The following is a 25,846-nucleotide window of genomic DNA, read 5'->3' as shown; positions in this document are numbered from 1 at the left end:
ATGACCCTGCCAACACATCCAGAAGCAAGATTTCAGGTTTTTGGAATGGAGGAATTCTTTGAAGGCCATCCCAGGGGGAAAATACAACATTATAAGAAAGCCAGAACACTATGCAGTTTCTAAAACATTTGGACACAAATGTGTCTAGTCAGCTAACACACTAATGTAGGGAGACAAGCCACTCTCTGGGAGGCAGGGCACCCCTGCCCGGGGACCGCAACTCCCTGTCCCCCTGACACGCAGTGTGACCTCGGTCAGTGAAATCCTTGGCCTCTGTGTGCACTCGTGCCTCATCTGTCACGTTGGGAATAATCTCCAGTTTCTTTGAGACCAGTAGAGCATGAGGTGGACCATAAAGTAATTGTAGATTCCACAATTTGTTTTTTTCTAAGTCAGGTTGGCATTCCTCAGAGCAGCCACCAAGGAAACCAGATGGTTATTTGGGTTATGTTTTCATTGCTCCAGACACCCGGGAGCTTTATTTTGAGAACATCCTCAAAGACTGTAGCACAGGATTTTCCATAAGCCCAACTCATGAGGATGAATTTGACTTTTTAGATTCTCTCAGCTCACTTGGGATCAAATCTGATTAAAAAGGTAGATGGCCGGCCAAGATGAAGAGCTACTGGTCTGTGTCAAAGGTGAAGTAGGAGACAGAAGCTGGCTCTGAGACCAGTTTGCAAGGAGAATATCACGGAGATGAACGTCTCTCCTCACAAGATGGTGCATTGGAAATACTTCTTCATTTGGGTGTAAAAATACTGGCATGCTCACTTTTTAAAAATCTCACTTATAGATACTTTGAAACCTTTGAAAGCTCTATGCAAATACTAATTATTTTTTCACGATTTGATTTTATCTGGTTATTTTTTCTTATTAGAATAAAACTGACTCAGAATTATTAGAGAAAAGAGAAATCATTATATAGTCTGATGAAAACACCTGCAGGCACTGAGAATTTGTTTTCAAGTACGTGAACTAGCCCTGGTAGCATGTAGAGTACTGGCAAACATCACAGACCATAGAATGTAGGGCTAAATGGAACCTTTAGCCAAATGGGGCCTGTCTTAGGATTCTGACTCTAACTGCCAACGTGGGTTTTTTCCCTCCACCACCAAACATGTCTCTGACACCAGCTGGGAGTCCTGCAATTCAACCCAGTTTTGATATTGTCAACTTGGAGATGGCATCAGATCCCACAGGTTAAAGGCTCCATCTCCTAAGAACGCCCCCTAACACACATACACATACACACACACACGCACACACACACACACACAGTAGATGCCAGAAGCAGGTCCAGGTTGTCTCCTGGACTTTTGACCCTATAGGCTATAGATTGGAGATTCCAATGATCCCCTCCTTGGGTTTGATTTACTAGAGCATCCTCCAGAACTCAAATGTTTTGCTTCCTAGATCTCAAGCTTATTATAGAAGGATATAACACAGGAACAGCTGTGTTATGGAAGAGATGCATAGGGTAAGGTATGGGGAAAGGGTGTGGAGCTTCCTGCTCTCTGAGCCCCATCCTTTTGGTATTTATGGAGACCTCATTACATAGGCAAGGTTGATTGGATCCCTGGCCATTGGTGATTGATTCAACTGCCAGCCATTCTTCCCTCTCAAGAAGTCAGGGGACAGGACTGAAAGTCCCGCCCCCCTAATCACATACCGTGGGCTTGGTTCTCCTGGCAACCACTCCCCATCCTTAAGTGCTTCCCCAAAGTCACCTGATTAATATAAAGACACCTCTGTTATTCTTATCACTTAGGAAATTCCAAGGGTGTAGGCCAGGAAAGGTGATGAAAACCAAGTATATATTTCTTATTATAAATCAAAATATCACAGATCGATGAGGTGGCATTGTATAGAATGGTCATGCGAGGTCTTATCTGCTGTCACATAGTAGAAAGGAAGGAAAGGGAAGGGAAGAGAAGAGAAGGGGATAGATCCAGGGTGTGAAGCTCCTGCCCCTTTGGGGGGAGTTCTTTTCTTCGTTGCTTATTTTCCATTATTTGACTGAATGAATAAACAAGTGAAGGTATGATTATGTCTAAATTTGTAGATGGAAGTAGATACTTATTTAAGTACTGCAAGGTTTGGTTTTTTATTTGCTTAGAAAAGCTTTCATTAGCGGAGTCAGGAAAATTAGTAGAAGGGACCTAAGAGACCATTGAGTCCAGTTCCCAGTATGACCAACAAGGAAAGGATGCCAGGCTACCGGACCAGAGTTCAGGGCCAAGCTAGAACTGATACAGTATGCTGTTTACGGACATGCGCTAGGATGTTCAAAAGACCTGGCCTGGCAGGCTCGGCAGAGAGGAAAGGGGGTCTAATCCCAAGAGCCCAATCTTTACATCGTTTAAACAGCAGCTCAAATGACTGCAGTGGTCACTCTTTTTCCTTTTATCTTTCCTACGTTTGTCCGACTTCAGTGCCTGAGACTGCCCCATTCATCATAGGAGAGCAAGCTGGAGCAGCCTCACGCTCACAAAAACAGCCTTTCACTGGTCGTACTGGCTGTAGCATCCAGGCAGCTTGGTATCAAGTCACACCAGAGTTGAGCTAAAGTAGGTTAGGTAAAAATCTCAATTAATTAGATTCTTTTTTTGTATGTGGCTTTCCCCAGGAGGAAAGTTGGAGTAATCATTTTAAAAACGGGTTTGTAGAGAACAGTTTCTGTATTAAGATAGATTGGAGAGACCAAGTGCCTTCGGAGGAAAAGAACAGGGCTGAGGGTACAAAGAGATGAAAATCTTAAACATCTTTTGCCTTTTCTTGAAAGGTCTGATACTAAGCGATTGTCAGTTTTTTTTATAGCTTTAAGGTTTTAAACCCATTTCTGCTAAATTTTCTGCAAAGGAGTACTGTCCATCCAGCTGTAGTCATTAAATGTTATTTCAGGAAGTGACCAGAAGGGGTCATTAGAAGACATTTTTCTCTGGGGATGGTTTACCTTTACCTCCTTGTTCTCAGCTCAAGGGCAAGGGAAAAAACAGAGCTATTCCTCTGGTGGAATGATGATGCATCTTTATCTCGCAAGTCCGATTTCGGCTTTGCATTGCAATCAGCTTTAAGATTTGGGGGAGGGGGCATCTTAGAAAAGGGGATGCTTATATTAATTTTCCAGACATGGCATTATTCAGAATAAATGAAAATGAAACTCAAAAAGATTAAAATTAGGTAGCTGTGGTCACGTTTTGGCCAAAGACTAATTTACCCAAACTATACTTCTGTTATAAGGAAGGGTTTGGTGCTGAACCCCTTTTGCTTCGCCTGTTTTCCCCCCCAGGTTAGCGCTATTGAAGAAGAGTGGTGAAGAAGATTGGAAGAACAGACTTATCAGAAAGCAGGAGTATGGCAAGGCGTCTGTCACCGGCAGCCTGCACATACAAGAAGCAGAACAGTCCCTCAAGAAGAAGGTAATGTTTTCCGTGTTAGGAAAAAGCATTCCACTAACATCACGCTTGGAAGTGCATCAGGTAGGCAAGCATGCCCTAACTAATGCCCACTCTGTGAAGCACTGTCCTGCCGTGGGTACACACTGCACATCGGTCTCACAGTGGCCGAAACCAATCAAAAGGTAGAGTCTTGAGATGCTATCAAAGTGTTAGCAGCACTGCTTACATAATGCGTCACGCAAGCAAGTTCCTACATTTTGAAGTGTGTGCTTTGGTTTAAAACCTTCCAAAATGAAGTCTGACATTAGTGTTATTAAAACCCTTATAGTGAAAATCTTCAATTGACCACAAGCAGTTTATAAGATGCATATAAAATGTGGACTTGAATGTCTTATGCTGAGACTTAAAACTGAAACATACAAAACAAGGACGTGCGTGTGGTCAGTGAGTACTTATTTTCGTGATTGTGAGCGTGTTTTACAATGAGGAGGCGTGCCTTTTGTTGAGAATGTACAGCAAAATATGTTACAAATTGAAATAAAATCAAGTAATGCATTGTTATCGATACTGGCAAGCATTTCATCTGCAAAAGTCCTGACGAATTGTTAAATTACTAGTGTAATGATGACCAGCTTTGAACCAGTCAGTGCACACTCTCAAAGCTGATGGTGAATTTCCCGTTGCTTGGCCCTAGGCTTGCAAATGCATGTGCTGGCTGGGGACAAGGTCACACGTCCACTGGCCAACTTCTAGGGTCATAAGTCTTTAAACAGAAATGAAGAAAAAAAACCCAACAATTCCATCAGGGTGATCACCTGTACCCCTTTTAGTTCTAAAGCAGCTTAGCATCTGTGGAAGAGAGGAATTGTGAATGTGGCCTTTTGATGCATTCAGGAACTTCCATGAAAGGGAGGTGCCCATGTAGGATGCTAAGGCGGGAACGCCGATGCTATTTGATATGGTACTTGTGTGTCCTCTTAGGTTAAACTGGGACAACAATTTGAATTTTCTCTTTTGAGACATATAGGATATTAAAGATAATGACCGAAGACATTTAATTGCAGCCATTTGTAAGGTTCTCCAATAGAGCTGGATATTTAAAAGCATGTGGGTGAAGTCTGGATTTCAAGAACGAGATCTTGAAGTGAAAAAACAACCAACCCTGGGTCCCTCAATGTATCCCTGTTGCCCACACACTTTATTTAAAAGGGTCTTGAAATCATCGGTTTGACAATAACTTTAACACTCACCTCTTGTTGGTCGTTTTGGAAGATGCAGAGAAGCTATGGGAGCTGACAGTCCCACATGGCCAGGTGAAAGGAAAGATACAGCTGTCATGCATAAAGCCGGCTAGGTTCCTCGGGAACAGTGAATGACATAGGCGCCCTACCCCTGAGAAGACGGGGGGGGGGGTATCATTTGAGCTGTGGTAGAGGATCAGATCTGAAGTGCCTCCCACTTGACGAAGGTTTTCAGAAGGCAGGAGGGATGAGGTGGGGACTGTAGTTGCCCGTGGGGGCGGGGAGCACAGCCCACAGAAGCGCCAGAGCTCAAAGTGTGCCCAGGGCCCGAGTGTGCAGACGTGTCTCTGGGCTCCTGGACGCTGCAGATGACGCAGCCTTCGTGAACTCACTTTTCCTCCTCCCCCTCCTCCTCCTCCTCCTCCTCCTCCTCCTCCTCCTCCTCCTCAGTGACCTAGTTCACCACGGCCTGAGACAGTAAGCTCTTTGAAGTTAAAATAAGCCGATCTATTCTAGGCTTTTGTAACAGACATTTGGAAATCTCAAGTTCTGTTGAGGTCAAGTGGTTTTCACATGGCCCCTGATAAGCCCTTGGCTTCTTTTCTTCCCGAGGGCTGGCAGTATAGTTCAGTCACACCTTCGCTGGGCTCAGATGTGAGGTGCCTTAAACCTAATCTGTCTTCAGAGGGTCCCCCGACAGCCAGGGAGGGCTCGAGAGACGCCACTGCTTGCTGGGCGTCTGAATGCTGCCCCAGAGAAAGACATTCATGCCATATGGTGCATGCAGATGGGATCTTGCCACATGGGCTGGATCCAGACTTGCTGATGGAGAGCTCTGCTAAGGGGAGCAAGCTCTAGAACCTTCCATCTTTTCCACCAAGAGAAGAAGAGAGCTGGTTATGCAGTCAGGGCATCACTTCCAGCAGTTTGTGAATTCATCAAAGGCACGTAACTGGTGGCCAAACATTTTCCAGTTTGCCCTCCTCCGGCTTTTGTGTGTTGTAAGCACAGCCCCATGAGTTGCAACCTGGGGAAATGCAGAGGAGGCAGGAAATAGAGACAGGACTCTATATAAATCACGTCCATGGCCCTTATGAAAATCCTTGCTGTCCAGTAAAAATAGAATGTGAGCAGCATAAGTAATTTTAGATTGTCTAGTAGCCACATTAAAAACAAATGTCAAAGGTTGCCTCGAAAAACCTGTAAGGGTCTTGTTTCTGTCAGTTTGCCCCCAAACAAAACAAATTTGTGGTGCTCTAACCAGCACGTCATTCTGGATCCTCCCTGGGAAGAAAATACCTCTTGGCCCATGAATAGATTTGGGGAACTAAGTTAGAGCTTCTCATTCCCTACAAAAAGACTAGCCATGTCTCAGAGAATACCTCACTTAAGCAGCAGTTCCCTGTTTTCCAAATGTATTCCCCCCCAAATTGGGATGAATGATTTGGAGATTCCGAGCGCAAATCATTTATGTAGCTGACTCTCCCATTTCTCTTAACAACCGGTCTGGGTTCTTCCTCTCTCCTCTTTCTCTCCCTTCCTCTCCCCTTGCCACTCTTCTTTTCTTCTCTCTTCTTTCTCCTGTTCTTGGTTTAGTCCAGGGAAGGGCTAACCTGACTTCAGCATTTTTGCTTTTGTAGCATATATAATTAGTTCTGAAGATGGGAAAGCCATGTGGTTTGTAGATTTGGCCAGGTCCACACTGTCTGGAATGTATGCACTTGAGCATGATCTGTAGACCGTTCCCTCCAGGCTAACTCATTACGTCCAAAGAGCGAAAAAAATGAAGCAAAGTTTTCAAAGCGGGAGTCTCTCTGTTACAACTCAATTGCATTTATTTATTTTTACCAAGTAATTATTTTAAATTTCAACCTCATTTTGGCATGTTTGACATCAAGGCATGTCGTGACTCATGACAGTTTTAAGATAATCATCCAATATATCAGACTTTTTTTCCAGGAAATAAAATCCCTTTATAGAGTTTTTGCCATTACAATCCAGCTCTATGTCTGAGTCACAGATGTGGGTTTACTATCCAGCTGTGCTCAGTAGTATCAGGTCAGTGAATCAAGCTAAGATCTATGATGTCCGCAGAGCATGTTCTTGAAAATTCGACGAAGGTAAATCTGCCACATTCACGTTCTAATCATCTGCTGACATTGAAATTCCAAATTACAACTCAGGAGAAAGAAGTCCACTCAAAGAGCTAGGGGAGGAGGGGGAGAAAGGCTGATGGTATGACCTCCAAATGAAAGATTATTATCCCACTGATGGGATATGAGTTTACCTGGTGTTTGTACCACCTGAGTGTGTGCTCGAGCATGTGCATGCGTCTGATTGAGCCCAGGCACTAAATCCTTGAAAATGATTGTGACACCCTAACCCAACCGTATTCTCCAGCACTCTGCAATGTTTCCTATTTGTTTTAACCTGTAGGAAGAAGGAGGATTTGCAGATGATAGTGCCATTTCTAATCTGCTTTGGGTAAGCCTGACTCTAACATAGATGTCCTCTAGATTATAGCCACAGTTCGACCTCGCCATGTGTAATCTTCATCACTGGTGTTTCCCTTTTAAGCCCTCGCTGTTTGGTTCCTTACCCCCAGACAAGATGCCACCTCTATCCAGAGAAGGGAGCTATCCTGTTTCCTTAATTTTTTTTTAATCATATAATGACAAACTTTAAAGACTTTAAGTAAGAGATTTTACATTAAATGCTGAAACTGTCAATGAAAGTCACGGTTCCCTCTCAGTAACTGAATATCATAGAGATTGCAGTAATCTTGTCATTACCTCATGTAATTACTGCACAGAACTGACTTGGGTATATTTACTGTGCTTGTGTGGATTTCTGTTAGCACTCTAAGAAAACAAACAAATAGGAAGGACTCTCTTGAAAAGAGAACTGAAATTGCAATGAGTAAATTAACATCCTGGTAGAGAAATCTTGTTTTTATCTCTACTCCTCCCCTCCCAGCTCTGATACACCTTTTCTTTTCACCTCTAATCCTCTTGCTTTGCTCTATAGGAACCTGTATATGCTTCTACTTATTCTCCTGCTATACCTGCTGCTCATAAACACCTGTCTTTTGTATCTATTAATCAGGTGAGGAAAAGCCTACACATTTTAAGCCTCATTGCAATTTCTGAGCAGTAGGGAAGAACTTGTTTCATTTGGGGAAGTAACTCCTTTGCTGCATTTCAGTGCGTGTTGTGTTTGTGTGTGTGTGTGTGTGTGTGTAATCCATTCTCATAAATTTAGAGCTAGTCACATCACATCCATGGGTCAGACTTTTAGATAGACTTGATGGCATTCATTCACTGAATGAATCGTGAAATGGGTTTAAGAGGAAAATTTCCCCCTTTTAATGTCCAATCTTCATATCCTAAGGTAAGTCAGGAGCCCAAGGAATACGCCAGAGTGTTCCTGCTCCCGCTTGGGAACAGTGCTATCTTTCTAAGCTTGATAAAGGAAGATGTGGAGATGTGGTGGAGGCAGTTGGGTGTGGATGGGCCGGAGTGGAAGATACAGAAAAGAAGAGGCTATTCAGACAGGAGCTGCTTGCAGTGATTTACTGAGATGAGAAACCACAGACCTCCTGCCCTTTATGCTCTGTCTTCACTGTACCTCATCTGAACCCCACTCCAGAAAGGAGATCTGGCTTGGGCAGAATCATTCCGTTGGTGCATAACACATGATCCTTGTTAAAACTCAGAGTACCAGTGATTGTTTTTTATTACCCTTGGAATGTCCCTGGGGTCAAAATAGCTATGAGAAGTGCCTGCATCCACTTTGTCATGAATCCCAGATGCTAGCCTCTTTCCTTCTGAGGGAACTTAACCTAGTCATTTCCCTCTGAGGGCGTTTGTCTCCTCATCAGAACTGGGACTTTCTTACCTCTAAGATGTCCTCTAACTAAAAATTTCATGACTATACTGTTCCTTTAGGATGAGTGGTGACAAAACAGGTCTTTGAGGAAGACACTGAGACCTTATTTCAAATATGAAACTGACAGAGTCCTATCAGAGCGAGGTGTCTGCTGGGCCCTCCTACCTCACCTTATATCTTCACAGTGGAAACCCCCCTCTTCCTCACTCTCCTGCATTCCTCTGAAGTTAGGAATGCTGATGTGTGAGAGCCCAGCCCCACACAGACATCAGGGTCAGCCCCCAAAAACAGGCTGAAATCTGGAGCAAACCTGCTGTTCTATCACCGAGGGGGTGGGGATAGGTTGTTTCTTCTAAATAGGTCATATTAAACTTGAAAAGAAAAAATATATTATTGAACTGTTTAAATATAAATTATATTTATTATATATATATGCACATACATACATTTTTTAATAAACTTTATTTTTTTAAAGGAGTTTTAGGTTCACAGCAAAATTGAGCCAAAAGTATAGAGATTTCCTGTATATCTTCTGCCCTCCCGCCCACCCCACCCCCACATACACACACACATAGTCTTCCCCACTATCAACATCCCACACCAGAGTGGTACATTTGTTAAACGTGTTGAACCTGCATTGACACATCATTAGTGCCCAATGTCCATATTTACATTTGGGTTCACTCTTGGTGCATAGTCTCTGGATTTTGACAAATGTATAATGACATGTATCCATCATTATAGTATCATATAGACTAGTTTCACTGCCCTAAAAACCCCCTGCACTCCATCTATTTATACCTCCCTCCCTCGAATCCTTGGCAGTTTCTTTATTGTCTCCATGGTTTTGTCTCTTCCAGAAGGTCATATAGTTGGGATCATGCAGCATGTAGCCTTTTCAGATGAGCTTCTTTCACTGTGTCATATGCATTTAAGATGCCTCCCTGTCTTTTCATGGCTCGATAGCTTCTTTCTTTTTAGTGCTGAATAATATTCTCTCTGGTTATACCACAGTTTGTTTGTTTGTTTGTTTGTTTGTTTGTTCGTTTTAAAAATATGGAACACTTCATGAATCTGCATGTCATTCTTGTGCAAGGGGCCATGCTGATCTTCTCCGTATCATTCCAGTTTTAGTATACGTGCTGCCAAAGGAAGCACGTACCACAGCTGATTTATCCATTTGCTTACCGAAGGGCAACTTGGTTGCTTCCAATTTTTGGCAATTACAAATAAAGTTGCTATAAATATCCATCTGCAGGTTTTTGTGTAGACATTTTCGACTCATTTGGGTATCAAGCAGCACAGTTGCTGGATCATATGTTAAGACTCCTCTTAGTTTTGTAAGAAACTGCCAAACTGTCTTGCAAAGTGGCTGTACCAAAGTTTGCATTCCCACCAGCAAAAAATAAGAGTGCCTGTTGCTGCATATCCTCACCAACATTTGGTGGTGTCAGTGTTCTGGACTTTGGCTGTTCTAATGGGTGTATAGTGGTATCTCATTGTTGTCTGAATTTGCAGTTCTCTAATGACTTTTGAGGTGGAGCACCTGTTCATATGCTTGTTTGCCACACATATATCTTCTTTGTTGAGATGTCTGTTCAGATCTTTGCCCATTTTTCAGTTGGTTGGTTGTTTTCTTATTGATGAGTTTTAAGAGTTCTTTGTATATTTTGGATAACATTTCTCTATCAGATGTGTCCTTTGCAAATATTTTCTCAGTCTGTGTCTTGTCTTCTCATTCTCTTGACAGTGCTTTCACAGAGCAAAGGCTTTTTTATTTCAATGAATTTCAGTTTACCAGTTCTTTCTTTCATTAGTGTTGTACCTAAAAAGTCATCATTGAATTCACAGTAATCTAGATTTTTCTTCTATGCTATCTTCTATAAATTTTATAGTTTGACATTTTACATTTAGACTTATGATCCATCTTGAGTTAATTTTTGTGGAGGGTGTAAATTCTGTATCTAGATTTTCTTTTTCCCTCAGGAAGTGGATATCTAGTTGTTCCAGCACCATTTCTTGAAAAGACGTTTTAAGTTCACTGTATTGCTTTGGACCTTTCAAAGTTAGTTGAGTATATTTGTATGAGTGTATTTCTAGGGTCTCTATTCTGTTCTATTGATCTACTGATCTGTTTTTGTTTTTTTTTTCCTCAGTAATACCACACTGTCTTGATTATTATAGCTTTATAGTAAGTCTTAAAGTCGGATAGTGTCAGTCCTCCAATTTCGTTCTTCTCCTTTGTTATTGTGTTGGCTGTTCTGAGTCTTTCCCCCTCTCCATATAAACTTTAGAATTAGTTCATCAGTATCCACAAAGTAATTTGCTGAGATTTTGATTGAAATTGCACCAGATCTGTAGATCAAGTTGGAAAGAACTGGCATCTTGACAATACTGTAGCTTCTAGTCCATGAACATGGAATATCTCTCCATGCATTTTTAAGTTTAAAGAAAAATACCACGTACAGTAAGAGGTAGTTTATGTTTCATCACTTCAGAATTAAAATAGCCTTAAAATTCTGTATTTTTATATCTTGACAACTTTCTCAGATAAACATTTTATATACCAGACTTTGTAGCACTACCTCATCAGTGTCCTTGGAGACTTCTTACCTCCCACAGACCTGGTATCTGTGTTCACTAATGCAGAGGCTCAGAAAAGAAAACAGAGCGTTACAACAGCATACATGTTCTGTCTAAATGGACCGTTTGTCCCTTTGTTGGGCTTTCACGTGCATTTCCTTCTTCCTCACATGCCTCACAACTGTACCAGAAGAAGATTTCCCTGTATCCCTCTCCCTTCATCTGAGTTGCTGGTAGATGGTGGCAAGACCATGGTTAGTTGGAGGTCTAAGCCTAGTTGGGATCTTTCTCCATGTTTTGTTCAAGCCATTGAAGGCTGTGTGTGCTGACAAGGGACTGAAATCACTGAAGGAGGGGGCGAAGCCACAATTCTTTAACAGTACACAGAATTCTAAAAAAAAAAAAAAAAAGTAAGTAGTACTGATTTGTCACTTTATTTCTACTACTTAATCTGTGTTCTTATAATTTCTTTAGTTTAACTAGATGTGAATAAGATAAAAATTTAAAAACCAGATCACAGTATTTTCTATCCATGAAGCTCTCCAGTTGTGGAAGAATTTTACCCTTAAATCTGTACTAATCCTAGGAAAACATGTTAGATTTGCTCACTCTTCTTGTATCACCTCTCTGTGTCAGCAACATGTGGGAAGAGTTGCAGTATGCATTCTCAGTAGGTATACAGAAGCAAACCCATCAGTAATGATGCAGTGACATGAAAACATTCTTGCAGATTGATCCTTTGCCTAACTTCAAACTGTGTCCTACCAAGTCCCTGCCATCCCTAAGACCTGCCTTCCTTCCCAGCTGTCCAGCTGTTTTCACTTGTTTCACTGCCTCACTGCCTTCTACACACACACACACACACGCACATGCACACACACGCACACAGGTACACGCAGATGCTTATTCCTTCCCCTCACTGTTTCCATCTCTCTGTACCACATTCATGGGATCTGCATTTGAAAGAATGGAGGACAGATGGAGTAGGGCCTCTATTCATATTCTGTCCCAACTCTCTTACCATTCCAGTCAATCCTAAATATCATCAGCTAAACCTAGACAAGCCTGGAAAATGGCACAATACTTATTATAATATATACCACGTCCTTCTCTAAACAAGGAAAGAAAAACTTAGAAGGGAAAAACAAGACAAGACAATAATGAAATGGAAAGCTAAAAAAAAAGTCAATGGACAAAGATGTGTGTCTTGTTCTCACATTTTGAGTTCAAAAGTTTAATAGCAGCTTGTGAGAAATTGTATTAATCTTCTCAGGGGATATATAAGCTGTATATTTCTTACCCCACTAGAGAGCCATCTGAAGTCAGATGACAAAGATTGGGCAAACTACTGGAAGCTTCTAATAGCTGTATCATTCCTGGGCTCGTAGCTTCCATGTTCCTGCAGGAGCTCCCGGGGAATCTGAGTGCTTTGGGAAATGGAGTTGTGGATTCGGGGATGCCATTTTTTTGAGTCATGAACCACACCCCGCCACCACACCTGGGACTTTGGAGATGTGTTACCAAGTTCGGCAGAACTAATGATGTCTGGATCTTTGGAGAAGAAAACTTTCTTGGCACTTCAGATATTTTTTCAAAATGTTTTAAGCCAAGTGCTACACTGATTTGATTAAAATTCACTCCCGAAACTTCATTTTCAAAGAAAATGTATTATCTTTTTTTGAATTTTGATGAGGTCTTCCTGGCAAGTCAACCTCAGAGTTTATTTAATAAGAGTATTTGATTCAGAGAATTACTTGGAATTAGGGTCATCTCACCAGTCGTAAGTGGAAAAGTGAAGGAAAAGGGTTTTTAACTTTGGGATAATATTTTATTTTGATAAAATTTAAAACTCACCAAAAAAGGACCAATGATAGGGCTCTCTCATATACCCTTTACCAAAGCCACCAACTGTTAGCATTCGCTCGCCGCCCCCACCCCGTCTCCTCTCTTCCCTCCAACGCGTCCCCTGCCACTGCTGCTGACTTCCCTCTTCCCCTTCTGTCTTGTATACACATACATGATATACATGGTTGGGGCTACCCTAACAGAACGCCATAGACTGAGTGGCTTATAAACAACAGAAATTGATTTCTCACAGTTCCGGAGGCTGAAAGTTCAAGATCAGGGTGCCAGTATATTCTGTGTCTGGTGAGAGCCTGCTTGCTCTTTGTTGATGCTCCCTGCATCCTCACATGGTGACTGTCCTCACATGGTGGGACGAGCAGGGGAGCCTTCTGGGGTGTCCTTTATAAGGGTGTTACTCCTCTTCAGGAGGGCTCCACCTTCCTGACCTAACACCTCCCAAAGGCCTCACCTCGGGCACCTGGGTGGCTCAGTTGGTTAAGCGACTGCCTTCGGCTCAGGTCATGATCCTGGAGTCCCAGGATCGAGTCCCGCATCGGGCTCCCTGCTCGGCGGGGAGTCTGCTTCTCCCTCTAACCCTACCCCCTCTTGCGCTCTCTCTCTCACTCTCTCTCTCTCAAATAAATAAATAAAATCTTTAAAAAAAAAAAAAAAGGCCTCACCTCCTGAGACATCACACTGGGGATGAGGTTTCAACGTACGTAATTTGGGGCACACAAACATTTGGTCAAGCTCACTTCCGTAACCACGATACAGTGATGAAGATGAGGCAATGTAACACTGATGCAGTGTTTAGTCCATAGCCCATTTCCAGCTGTGTCTGTTCCCCTCCAGTCCCTTCTAGCCCCCACTGTCCCTTCAGGAAAAGAGTTTTTAACCTAATTTAAATTACCAAACATCTCAAAGGATTCATGCACTAGATGATGGAGAAGTCCATGTTCATGGCTTAACCCAAATGTGGCCCATGCAGATATGTTTTATGCCCATCTCTCCGGGAAAGGAAAGAAAAAGCCCTCTCCTGTATCACCTTCCATCATTCCAGTGCTTTAGGAAGATGAACTCTGCCAATCTCTACTTTCTTGCTGAATGAATCTAGAAGAGTTTTCTTCTGTTGGTCAGTTAAGGGAAGTCAGTTGGACGGACTTCCCCTCAGGGCTCTCCTGGTTTTCTGACTTTGGTCAGTGGAAGGTCTATGATTACGTGGACCTTTGTTGCTTCTTATCCAAGGAAAAACTCCTAACAAGGGAAGAAGAGCTGGGGAACCTGCCACAAGAGGTTAAGGCAAGCCCCAGCAGGAACGGCCCACCTCAGGTCTGAGAAGGGGCTGAGGTTAAAGCCAAAGCACAGAGCCAGGAGGCCACACCAGCTTTAGGGCCCCTGTCATAGAAGCAACCTTGCGGTGGGCAGCGGAGCGAGCGAGGGAAGTTCCTTCTGCTCTGGGGAGGAGGCTTTTCCTCTCTTCCTTCTTCAGCGCTCGCCCCCATAGCACCTGGCCCTGCCTCTCTTCCTGTTCCATGCTCCCTGCCACTTGATAAATTTTAAATTTTATCAAAATAAAAAATTATCAAAAAATTAAAAAGCCCCTTTCTTTCATTTCCCCCTCATGATTTGTGCCTAATTTGACCCTAATTCCAAGGAACTCTGAGAGGGGTTGGTAATGAGAGGAGGGACAGCATGGAGGAGGAGGGAAAGCAAACTCTGTCCTACCAGCATTGAGGGCCTCCCGCCCTGGTGTCACCCACCACGTCATCCACACTCTGTCCCTGGCACGCCCCTTCCCCTCCACTGCACTCCATCCTCCACCTCTTCCTGCACCTCCTCCTCTCACCTCAGCCCAGTCCCGTCCTCCATCCTCCCCTCTCCTCCCCTCACTCAGTCCCCAAAGCCTCTTCCTCCCAGGCCAAATGAGTTCACCAAGGCCTTGGAAACTGAAGAGGCAGGTATCTCCAGAACCCCTTTAGAAGCTTCTGAAAGCAGTTTTTAGGTAGAGATGTTAGTCTGTATGTAGGTTACGTCCATAGCACGATTCATCCTCAGTGTCAGACACACTGTGACCCAGACGCCCCTTTCGGGGGCTGACCTGCTTCCCTAACTGCCCACGTAACAGAGTTGTCTGGGAGAAAGCATGCTGATTTCCAGAAAACCTTCTTGTAGCACACTTTATTCCTATACTCAGCTTTCTGTCTTTTATACTTGACCGTGGTCCTCGTGAACGGATGTGGATAAGATTTTCTGGATTGACCATGTCTTTTGTGAGAATAGATGGATAAAATTTCCTAATCAGCTGAGTTTAGCTATCTCAGTAAATTGAGCAACTTTTAAATTGATGGCATGAAGAGAGTCTCTATTTTTGTTTATTTGTACAAGGTATCATTTTGGTGTTCCAGTATTCCAAACGAATGAGTGAAAAAAAAAATCAAAGTTTTAACCTAAAGTTTCAGTGTTGTTGATGGTGATCTCTCACCCAAGCTGGAAGTTAGGATGCCAAACCTATCTCAGCTAGAACGGTTACGGACATTTTTGGACAGTGTAGCGCTCCTGTTTGTTTGCCTGCTCTTTGGCTCACAGAATGCTGCATGCTGAAATTCACAGCTCTGTCCTTTCCCTGTCCCGTTTTCTCCTTGGCACACTTCGTAAACAGCGGGTCACAGAAAGTCGAGAGAGCCAGATGACTATTGAAGAGAGGAAGCACCTCATCACTGTAAGAGAAGAAGCCTGGAAGACAAAAGGCAAAGGAGCGGCCAACGACTCCACCCAGTTTACAGTGGCTGGCAGAATGGTGAAGAAAGGTCAGAATGTGTGTGTGTGCATGCATGGGTGCGTGGGAACAGGTGTGCGTGCGGGGGGGTGGGGGGCACACGCTCTGTTGCCCATGGAGGGGAGGGTGGCACATGATAACTCAATTTAAAAAATCAAGCCATGGTCTTTTTTAGTTTTTACTCTTATTGAAGTTGTGTAAACGTTTTCTGGCTAGATTTTGTGAGCTATTCCTACTGAAAACCTTTTCTTCCTATTAGTATCATCTTTATGTAGGAAGTATAATTCAGTTAGTCACATTTCAAAATTTAGCCATTTGAAAGTTGAGCGCAGGTTTCAAAAAGCAATTGCAAATCATCTAACAAATCTTAGTCCTTTCCCATAATTGCTTTTAAATTATTTTCATTTTCTTGCCATCTGGCAATCAGTTAACCCAAATAAGCCTTTGTCAATGAAGAATGAGTTTATGTCTTCTCTTTTTTAGAGTAATTTCTAGGTCCCTTTCCATCAAACCAGAGTTCGCCGGCTTGCAAAGCCCTAGTTTCTGATCTGTTTTAATAGGTGTTTAAAAGATGTATGCCATTCTGAGGAAGTGGGATTCCCTGCAGACCATCACTTCTTTGCCGCTGAGCTCTTAGAATTGATTTGAAACCAGTATTGAAAGATTTATGAAATTGACCGATGCCTCACATGGTCAGTGAAGTCACTTTATACCTCACGTGGTCAGTAAATCTGTGAGGCTCCCTATCTGGTGGGAAATGGTTAAAATCTGGGGTCCCTTCATCACCTATCTGCACATACCTTCATTTTCTAAGGTATTGTTTAAAAACGAATTTCCTGACTTGGTGATAAAAGCGCTCACACGCACTTAGAGCTAACGTACGTTGTCATCAGCTTTCTCAGTTCATGCTTCTCTTTTCTGGAAACCTTTCAGAATCCTCACTTATAAATAGTGCCTAACTCATTGTAGGTGCATAATAAATATTTGCAGAAGGAAGGGCAGGGAAACCCTGAATTGTGATTAACTCAAATCTTGGAAGAAAACAGAAGACAGTTTGCTCCTACCGAACGAGGTAGTCATTGCGTATTTTCTTCATCAGATCACAGACCTGTATACTCATGTTAGACGACTTTGGCCTGAGCCCCATCCCTGTGTTAACAAAAGCAGACCCTGAGGCCCATGCTGGTTAAGAACTCAAGCTGGGAACTTGAACCAGAGTTCTGATCTTCCAACTTTTAGCCTGGACTTTCATCCCGATAACTTTTTACTTTGGTTTCTTTCTTCCTCTTCCAACTTAAAAATTACCATTTATTTGTAAGCAGGCCCTTATTACCAAATACACTGCCCTTGTGCATAGTGATGTCAGAGGAAGTGGATTTGCTCTCATGCCAGTTTGGAGAACAAGGTTAGAGAAGTTCTTATCCCTTAGCGTAGGAGTTTGCTTTCACATTTCTTTTTTTTTTTTTAAGATTTTATTTATTTATTTGACAGAGAGAGATAGCGAGAGAAGGAACACAAGCAGGGGGAGTGGGAGAGGGAGAAGCAGGCCTCCCACGGAGCAGGGAGCCCGATGCGGGGCTCGATCCCAGGACCCTGGGATCATGACCTGAGCCGAAGGCAGACACTTAATGACTGAGCTACCCAGGCGCCCCTGCTTTCACATTTCTTGAACAAATCCAGGATCTTTATTTAACAGGTGCTCTATGGCTTGCTCAGGAAATAATTTTCTTGTACTTTTAATCTAATGAAAAAGCTGTATCCTGTTTTTCTAATATTTTTTACCACTTGCTGAGTTACATGTTTCACTGGAATCGTCAGCTCCTTCTGATTTGCAGTCATTTGGCATCCAGGTGCTACACTCACAAACTGCAGAATCAAGTAGCCCCTTCGCCACAGCCACAGAGACTTCTCAGCTCAGCGGGTTGTGACATATCAGTGAGTTGCTGAGAGGTGTGCTGTACCCTGATTTTCATTCCCTCACTCCAGAAGACTCTATTCTCCCCTCGCTTCGTTAAGACGTTTTGATGTTCCTAGACTGTACCTAACAATTGGTACTCTAGTTCCTGTGGTATCCTATGATTCTCTGAAAGGAAAGTGCTCAAAATACGCCTTTGAATAAGGGAGCTATGAAAATGTCTCTGAAGAGACATAACCAGGTGACTGGTTATTGCAGGTAGAATCACTGAGAAGAGGTATGGGGAGTGCTTTGTTTAACAGTGTCCCGTCATTTAAATTTATATGCCCTCCCCCATTAGGGAGAAACCCTTGCCTATAGTTGGGAAAGGGATGTCCCACCTGCGGGAGCTCTTGCGGGTGTTGCCGCCTGAAGGGGCAGCAGGGGGCGCCCCGACGGTCCGGAGGGCCGGTTCCCTGAGCTCTACCTCCTTTTAGTAGGTGATGATTTATGGTACCTGTACTGCCTGTGATACCAAATTTTACTTTATTATCTTCCAAGAAAGTTTGCTTTCTCACCGATAGAAACCTTTTGTGGGTTGGTAACTGAAATAAATGCTTTAATTTTTATAGACATCATCAGGCAAATATATGTACCTATTAAGAAATACTTCCAGAATATCACCTAAAACTGAAGTTTTAAACCACATTTCAATATTTTTCTTTAAAAGTTTTATGCTATTATACATCCCTCTCCAGCTAACGGAAGGAGCAGAGCGATTCATTCATTTATTTTTCCTAGTGAGCGATAGTGAGTTACATGTTCTGCAAATGCTGTTCTTTGAGGGATATGCTTAAAGTGGCAATGTCATCTAATGATTTCACATCTATTACAAATGAATACAAAGAACATTAACATCTCATCTTGTTCTTTGTAAATGCACTAAACACTTTTCTTTGCAATCCCTTCTACGTAGGTGAGGGAAAAAGTACTCATCTTTGTCTTTATTAAGGTTTCTTGTTCCAACCAGATATCCTCTCTATGCTGGAATGCCTTTCTTTCATGTGTCCCTAACCTTTATACTTTTAAAAGATTCCCCCCCACACACCCCCCCCGCTTCTTGTTAAATGTATGTGAAAGCATATTGCTAGTTCCCAGCCACACCTGAGATGGATACAACCCTTCAGCAATCATAGATCAATTTAACTATATCCTCTTTTTTGTCTTTCTTCTAAAAGGTTAGTACTCCTTAGGCTGTTACTCAATAAAATCACACTCTGCTTGGGGCACCTGGGTGGTTCAGTCATTAAGCATCTGCCTTTGGCTCGGGTCATGATCCCAGGGTCCTGGGATCGAGCTCCGCATCGGGCTCCCTGCTCAGCGGGAAACCTGCTACTCCCTCTTCCACTCCCCCTGCTTCTGTTCCCTCTCTCGCTGTCTCTCTCTGTCAAATAAATAAATAAAATCTTAAAAATGATCACACTCTGCTTGATGTCCCCAAAGGCCAAACTGCCCCTACCTTGTCTCAGCCTGCAGGAGGACCCCAATGCCAGGGGCCACTTGGCAGCTGGTGTGACACGGCCCATTCTCCACTTCCTCTGTGGGATGTGGTGCAAAATACTTTCTCTTGACCTGCCTCCACCACCCTAAAGGGCCTTCAGGACTCACAACTCCATGTGTTTAAGTATATTCTGATGCCTTACACACTCTTCTATTCCATTTACGTGTTATGGGCACGTTTCCTCACCTGTCTTCATTGTTCATTTTGGAGTGGCAGCTTCACTGCCATTTCAGCTACTGTAGTCCTTAGAAACTACAAAACTGTGTCTACATCTGCAGTTGTCCTACCTAGCCACAATACCTGCCGGATGTACGTCATGTGCACACGCATGCATGTGTGTAAAGTCTATACGTTGTAAGGTCTACGTTGGGACTGATGGAGATCCAGCAGGGTCCTGGGAATTTCCAGAAATGATCCTGAGATACTAACTAGCTTCTTTGATGTTCTGCAGGTTTGGCATCACCCACAGCCATAACTCCAGTAGCGTCTCCTATTTGCAGTAAAACAAGGGGCACTACACCAGTTTCTAAACCCTTGGAAGGTAAGTCACCGAGGCACCTGATATGCCCGTGGGTCTAAGACCAGAAGAGTCCCCGTGACACCCTCTCATGGATGGTTCCCGCTTGCCTAGATATTGAAGCCAGACCAGACATGCAGCTGGAATCGGACCTGAAGCTGGACAGGCTGGAAACCTTCCTAAGAAGGCTGAATAACAAAGGTACATACCAGAAGCCAGAGGGAAGCTTCGGTCCTTGTGCTTGTAGCTCACTGGGATTCGTATTTCAATGAGGAGCTAAAGAAACCTAAAAAGAAAACCCTGCTTCTCTCGCAAAAGTCTCTAAATCACAATTCTGATTGCTTTTTCTCCACTAAATTGTCTTCTTTCTCTTTGACTTCACTGATTTATAGTGAAAGCATTACCTTTGTTATCATTTTTAAAAGGAAGTCAGGAATGATTGGATTACCCAGGTCTGATTCACTTCATACTGTACTAGACTGGGGACCTCCAGTAAGGTTGGTTCTTGAGTCTCAGTCCCTGGGATGTCACCCAATCAGGACTGAGAACCCAGTAATTTTGCTTTTATACTTGAAAGCAGGTATTACACAAAATCGATGTGATCTCGCGCCCGATGAAATTTAAAATTGTATATGTCAGTTTCTTTTTCTTTTAAGATTTTTTTTATTTATTTGTTTGAGATAGAGAGTGAGAGAGAGAGCATGAGCCAGGGGGCAGAGGGAGAGGGAGAAGCAGGGTCCCCACTGAGCAGGGAGCCCGACGCAGGGCTCAATCCCAGGACCCCAAGATCAAGACCTGAGCCACCCAGGCACCCCTATCTGTCAGTTTCTAATAAGGTAGCAGATGATGTATTGCAAGTGATTTCTGAATAAATGTTGAAATAAACATTTCAGTACAAAAGTCCATGAAGTATACAAAGTAAAGGAATAATATGCAGAACTAGTGTCATCTCTTAATAAAAATGTCCAGTACTTGAGGGGTGCCTGGGTGGCTCAGACTCTTGATTTTGGCTCAGGTCATGATCTTATGGTCATGAGATTGAGCCCTGACAACAGGCTTCGTGCTCAGTGCAGAGTCTGCTTGAGGATTCTCTCCCTCTCTCTCTGCCCTTACCCCCCACTTGCATGCATGCTCGCTCTTTCTCTCTCAAAATAAATAAATAAATCTTTAAAAAAAAATGTCCAGTACTTGAAACCAATCGAATACTAAGCACTGGGAGTCGCTACTGTTGACAGTGACCTCCTAATAGCTTGGGGATAATGTAGACGACCACTTTATACCAGGAACATGAAAGTGTAATATAATAACGAAACTGGCAAGGCAAGGAATTCAAACAACTCGAAGCTCATTGCATATATGGAACGGTGATCTAGCTCAGCAGGTCAGGAAACTAATCCAGCTCTCTACCTGTTTTCGTTAATGAAGTTTGTTTGGAACGAGGTCATGCTCACTTGTTAATGTGTTGCGAAGAGTCACTTCTGCACAGTAGCAGGGGTGAGTGCTTGCCACACAGGCCATATAGCCTCCCAAGCACAGCCTATGGTGTTTACTATGTGACCCTTTCTAGAAAAAGTTTTTACCGATTTCTGATCTAGAATGAGGCTGAGGCCATTTCCACCTCCAGTAGTTCAGAAATGCTCGGTGGGCTTTCATGGCCTCCTTCTCTCCTACCACCTGCGTGGTGCAAGCTTTTTGAAGATGGGCAGTCCTTCCGGGAGAAGTCAAGGAAGGCCCAGGAAGCATCCGTGGGACCCTGGGCCTCACTGTCATGTTCTCTCCACTTCTGGAATGTAGGGGGAAATAAATTTGAAGATATTGTGTAGTTGGTGTCGTGTTTGGACACAAATCCGATGTCATGTATTCTCTTCATCTGTTGGTAGTTGGTGGGATGCAGGAGACCGTACTCACGGTCACTGGTAAATCTGTGAAAGAGGTGATGAAGCTGGACGATGACGAGACCTTTGCCAGATTTTACCGCAGCATGGATGACACTGTGCCTCGAAGCCCCGTGGAGCTGGACGAGGATTTCGATGTCATTTTCGATCCTTATGCCCCTAAGTGAGTTATTTCAGTTTCCATCTTTCACCACTGAGAATGGCTGGTTCCTTCGTCAGCCTTCACACGGTACCTCTATGAGGATCTTCTCTCGCTGTCACCGCCTTCTGCCGTAGACCTTCCTTACAGACACATGATTATTCTCTAGAGCCAGACACATGAGGTAGATGAAACACATGCGCTCCAGAACAGATGTGCGCTTGGGCAGAAGGTCGGTGAACACAGCGTGTGCCACGGATGTTTGCCCTGGTCCATAAAAGTAATGTCACTGGATTGTTCACATAACTGAATATTGTCTTGCAGATTTTTAGATGAACATAAATTTAGCGAGAGGTCTCTATACTGTCTTTCATTTGACATGTTGAACTCTTACTCGTAACTTTGAAAAATATTTGGATCACATGGGCTCAAACTCCTACAACGAGCTAGAAAATCAATACAGCGTGTTACTTAACTTACAATAATTCATGAAATGAATAGATCTGAGAGCCTTCTCAGTGATGACCAAGGGTCGCTCTTCACCCAGGGTCATGACTAAACCACCTCAGGAAAGCAATTATGGTTTTAGGATTCCTTCAGTTGCAGGTGCCAGAAAGAAATCCAAGTCAAACGGACTTCGGCAAACGAGAGGTGTGGAGCGATTTATAGGTTCACTCACTGAAAGGTGAAGGTGTGAACTAGGTTCCAGGGGCTCCTCAGAATGAGTTCTCTTCTCTTGCCGCTTTTCCTTCGGGCTGCTTTGCTGCAGCCAAGCTGTAACCATGTGGTGGACAGTGGCCACCCCAGCTGTGGATGTTTCAGCTACCTACTCTGCCGTTCCAGCACAGACAGCTTCTCTTCTCACAGTTCCCGCCAGCCCAAGTTCCAGGCTTGATTTTCTAGGGCCCGAGCCCAGCCCTAAAGCAATCACTGTAGCCAAGGGGATAGAAGGTGCTGATTGGCCAGAGCTGGTCTCTGGATGCCCCAGAGCCAGTGTCAAGGTTTTCCTACCAGAAGCCAGGGAGAGTATACACTGGGCAGGCTACGCCTACAGCCATGGACCACATTTGTCTCTTCCAGAAGACTGTGGGGTCACCATACATTTTCCTGCATTTTTTGCATATTTCCCATTTTTTTCAGTTTTTCTCAATTTTCTATCTTAAAAAATGAACAGTTTGCCATTTCCTGCCTTTAAGTGAAATTTTGTGTATTTGCATACACAGGCATTTTACCATTTCTCATCTTCTCCCAACCCAAATGTCATTGCTTAAATCGTTATATCTATAGAGCTATATCTATGTTTATAAACACACTCTCACACGGAGGACCATATTATATATAATAGCACAGAGGCCATGCAGTTGGAAATTGAGAGCAGGAGTGGAATCTGTCAGGAAACCATGTGAATGGATCGCTTACCTCCCCATGTCTGGTCTGCCCCCAGAGAGTTGTGTCAGTGTATGAAGTTATAGCTGGCTTCTTGGACCTATTTTATTTCAATATATTCTTCAAAGCAGTGGTTACTTTTCAGAAAGGTGCAAAGGGTTGAGAGGAGGCTAGTTGTGGGGGAGTTCCTAAGGAAACTGAAAACCAGTTGTGTAAAAAGAACCTTTAGTCTGGAGGAAAGAGAAATCGAGAAGCAATAACTGGCTGTAAATTCTTGAAGGGCTCCCCAGGGACAGAAGAAGTAGACGTGTGTAATATTCCAACAGGAGAAGTAGGAGGAGTTCATGGGTGTGATAAGGGTGAGGAAGAACTTCCTACCCTGCAGAGCTATCCAGTAGTAGAATGAGCTGTCCCATGTAGCACCAGATGCCCCTCCAAGCAGAAACCACAGGGTGTGGTGTGGGCGGTGGGGAGCCTCTGGGATCTTAGACTAAATGGGCCTGAATCCCCCATCTCCAAGATTCTTTGTCTCCATGTCAGGAAGTGGCAGGCAGGAGAAGGAACTGTACAACTTACAACGAAATCAGGAAATAAAATGGTAGAGACTGTTATTTCAGGTCAGAGACCCCCAAATAAAGCAGGCGTGGAGGCTATGCAGACCAAGGCTACAACTCCACTTTGCTCCCCAGGTTGACCTCCTCTGTGGCCGAGCACAAGCGCGCAGTGAGGCCCAAGCGTCGGGTTCAGGCTTCCAAAAATCCCTTGAAAATGCTGGCAGCCAGAGAAGATCTCCTTCAAGAATACACGGAGCAGAGATTAAACGTTGCCTTCATGGAGTCGAAGCGGATGAAAGTAGAAAAGAGTGAGTATATGAAACCACCACCACCCCGCCTCTGTGTTGGGGTCTGGTGATTAGGTGATTTTAATCATCTTTTCTGTCTTGCTAAGGCCAATCATGTGTTCAAAAGACACCCATCAAATAAAAATGAGTAAGTTTGCACACACACGTGCACACCCGCCTGGAATGGAAAGGATTTTCACAGAAATTCTTAGAGTGTGGAGCGTCTGTTCACTTTGTTAATTTAAATTATCCTGTTTTGCTGAGTTTTCTTTCAAGAGATTGGAGGAGAAGGATGCTTCTCAGCTTTGTAGTTCAACCCATTTTCAGCTCTGTAGAGCCCAAACACAGTAATTCCCCACTTAATCTTGTTCGAGAGCAAATCATGTGATCGCTCATGAGAAAATGTCCCAAATTACTGCTTTTCCTAACCCTAGATTTTCATATTATTAGTTAATGCATAAACCAATGTTTTCCAAATTGCATTTAACAGGAGCCTCAGGAGCCTCGGAACTGAGGATGTGGACTGGGTAGCGTTGGGGCCTTGGGGTAGAGGTGGTGAATAGGAGTGAGGAGGTAGCTCTGTGCTCTGTGTCCCATTTCAGGCTAAGCTGCTCTGCTCTCCTCAACCTGATAAGGTGGGGTTCCCTTGTTCTGAAACAGTGGTTTTCTTGATGAAGGTAATTAGGGCATACACCATTTGCCAGCTTGAATAGTCTTGCTATAATTTGTATTTTCCTTTAGCACTCAGAAACCTACTTCCAAAAGTTTTTCTTAGAAATATAGCATTTACATGAAGTAGTTGAGTCTTTTCATTATAACTGATTGACTAAGAAAATATATTTCAAAACTTCTGTGCCATATGAATTGTCAAGTAGTGTAAGACCCTAATCCCAGCAAAATAATTTTCTGAATTCCTCTCTAGCACAGACATTTTTTAAAAACAATCAGTTGAAGAAATAAAGGCTTCTTGGCACAAATTTTAGGTATTTTTCCTCTGCCTCCGCTTTTGGGGGCCTGGGGATGGCTTTGTGATGATTGACATGTACACATTTGTTGGTGTACATGGAAAACCCAGCATCTTGTTACAACAGTCTTAATTCTGAGAGCGGAAGACCTCAAGATTATCTAGTTGATCACTTTGCCTCCAGGAAAAAGATTAGGACTAACCACATCCCTACAAGAGTGCCTGCTTTTCTACGTATAAAGACTTTTATTGAAAGACCTCTCATAGTCTTCCTTGTGAGTGCATTTGCATTAACAGCTAAACGTTGTTAGGAATCATATCAGCTTTCAGTGGAATTGCAACACGTGTGTCCAGCTCTTGATTTTATACCAAAATAGCTGGTCCACACTGTCCCTCGATTCTTGTCCCCCTGCAACGTGAGGTGTGACATGTGTCCACAAGCAGCTGATACTTTCAGTACAGAGTTAAATCCTGAGCTCAGCATTGGGATGCATCGTCAACCAAACCTGAGCATGTTCTCCCCCTCGGGATTGACTTTCTGAGAAAAAGCTAGTCGATGATGAATCTCTGATTGTAAACATTGTCATTTCACCTGCCCATCTTGCCCCCCACCATTGTTTCTTTATTCAACCCTCCCAGTGTCCTCCAACTCCAACTTCTCAGAAGTCACTCTGGCAGGTTTAGCCAGTAAAGAAAACTTCAGCAACATCAGCCTGCGGAGCGTCAACCTGACCGAACAGAATTCCAACAATAGCGCGGTGCCCTACAAGAAGCTGATGCTGTTACAGATTAAAGGTACTTAGGAGCCACGGAGAGGAATCACATGTGGATCAGGGGTTTGAATCTGGTAACACCAGGAGGTCTGACTATAAGGGGGAGAGAACCTACTGTGGGCTGGGCGCTGCGCCACCTCCT

General features: G+C 43.4%; 1 protein-coding gene and 1 non-coding gene across 13 annotated transcripts in view; one reads left to right on the top strand and one right to left on the bottom strand.

The window, feature by feature from the left end:
- The window catches only part of SVIL (supervillin), a 229,085-nt gene that overhangs the window by 179,109 nt on the left and 24,130 nt on the right, over positions 1-25,846 (top strand). For 8 of the 12 annotated variants that reach the window (XM_034987201.1, XM_034987197.1, XM_034987200.1 and 5 more), the window contains 9 exons: positions 3,293-3,422; positions 7,079-7,126; positions 7,670-7,747; positions 15,618-15,765; positions 19,641-19,730; positions 19,821-19,907; positions 21,587-21,764; positions 23,816-23,988; positions 25,571-25,726. In XM_034987201.1, coding sequence (XP_034843092.1) covers positions 3,293-3,422; positions 7,079-7,126; positions 7,670-7,747; positions 15,618-15,765; positions 19,641-19,730; positions 19,821-19,907; positions 21,587-21,764; positions 23,816-23,988; positions 25,571-25,726 — 1,088 coding nt within the window. The remainder of the gene's footprint in view (positions 1-3,292; positions 3,423-7,078; positions 7,127-7,669; positions 7,748-15,617; positions 15,766-19,640; positions 19,731-19,820; positions 19,908-21,586; positions 21,765-23,815; positions 23,989-25,570; positions 25,727-25,846) is intronic. The other 4 variants (XM_034987195.1, XM_034987196.1, XM_034987202.1 and 1 more) reach the window with 2 other exon arrangements.
- LOC117998449 lies at positions 9,581-9,688 on the bottom strand. The gene has a single exon (XR_004676005.1). It is a non-coding gene; the product is annotated as a U6 spliceosomal RNA (small nuclear RNA).

Source organism: Mirounga leonina, unplaced genomic scaffold (genome assembly GCF_011800145.1).
Source record: "Mirounga leonina isolate KUSES-001 unplaced genomic scaffold, KU_Mleo_1.0 Mir_413, whole genome shotgun sequence".
Lineage (NCBI taxonomy): Eukaryota > Metazoa > Chordata > Mammalia > Carnivora > Phocidae > Mirounga > Mirounga leonina.
Note: the sequence above shows the minus strand (reverse complement) of the source record. Positions and strands in the feature narration are given on the sequence as shown.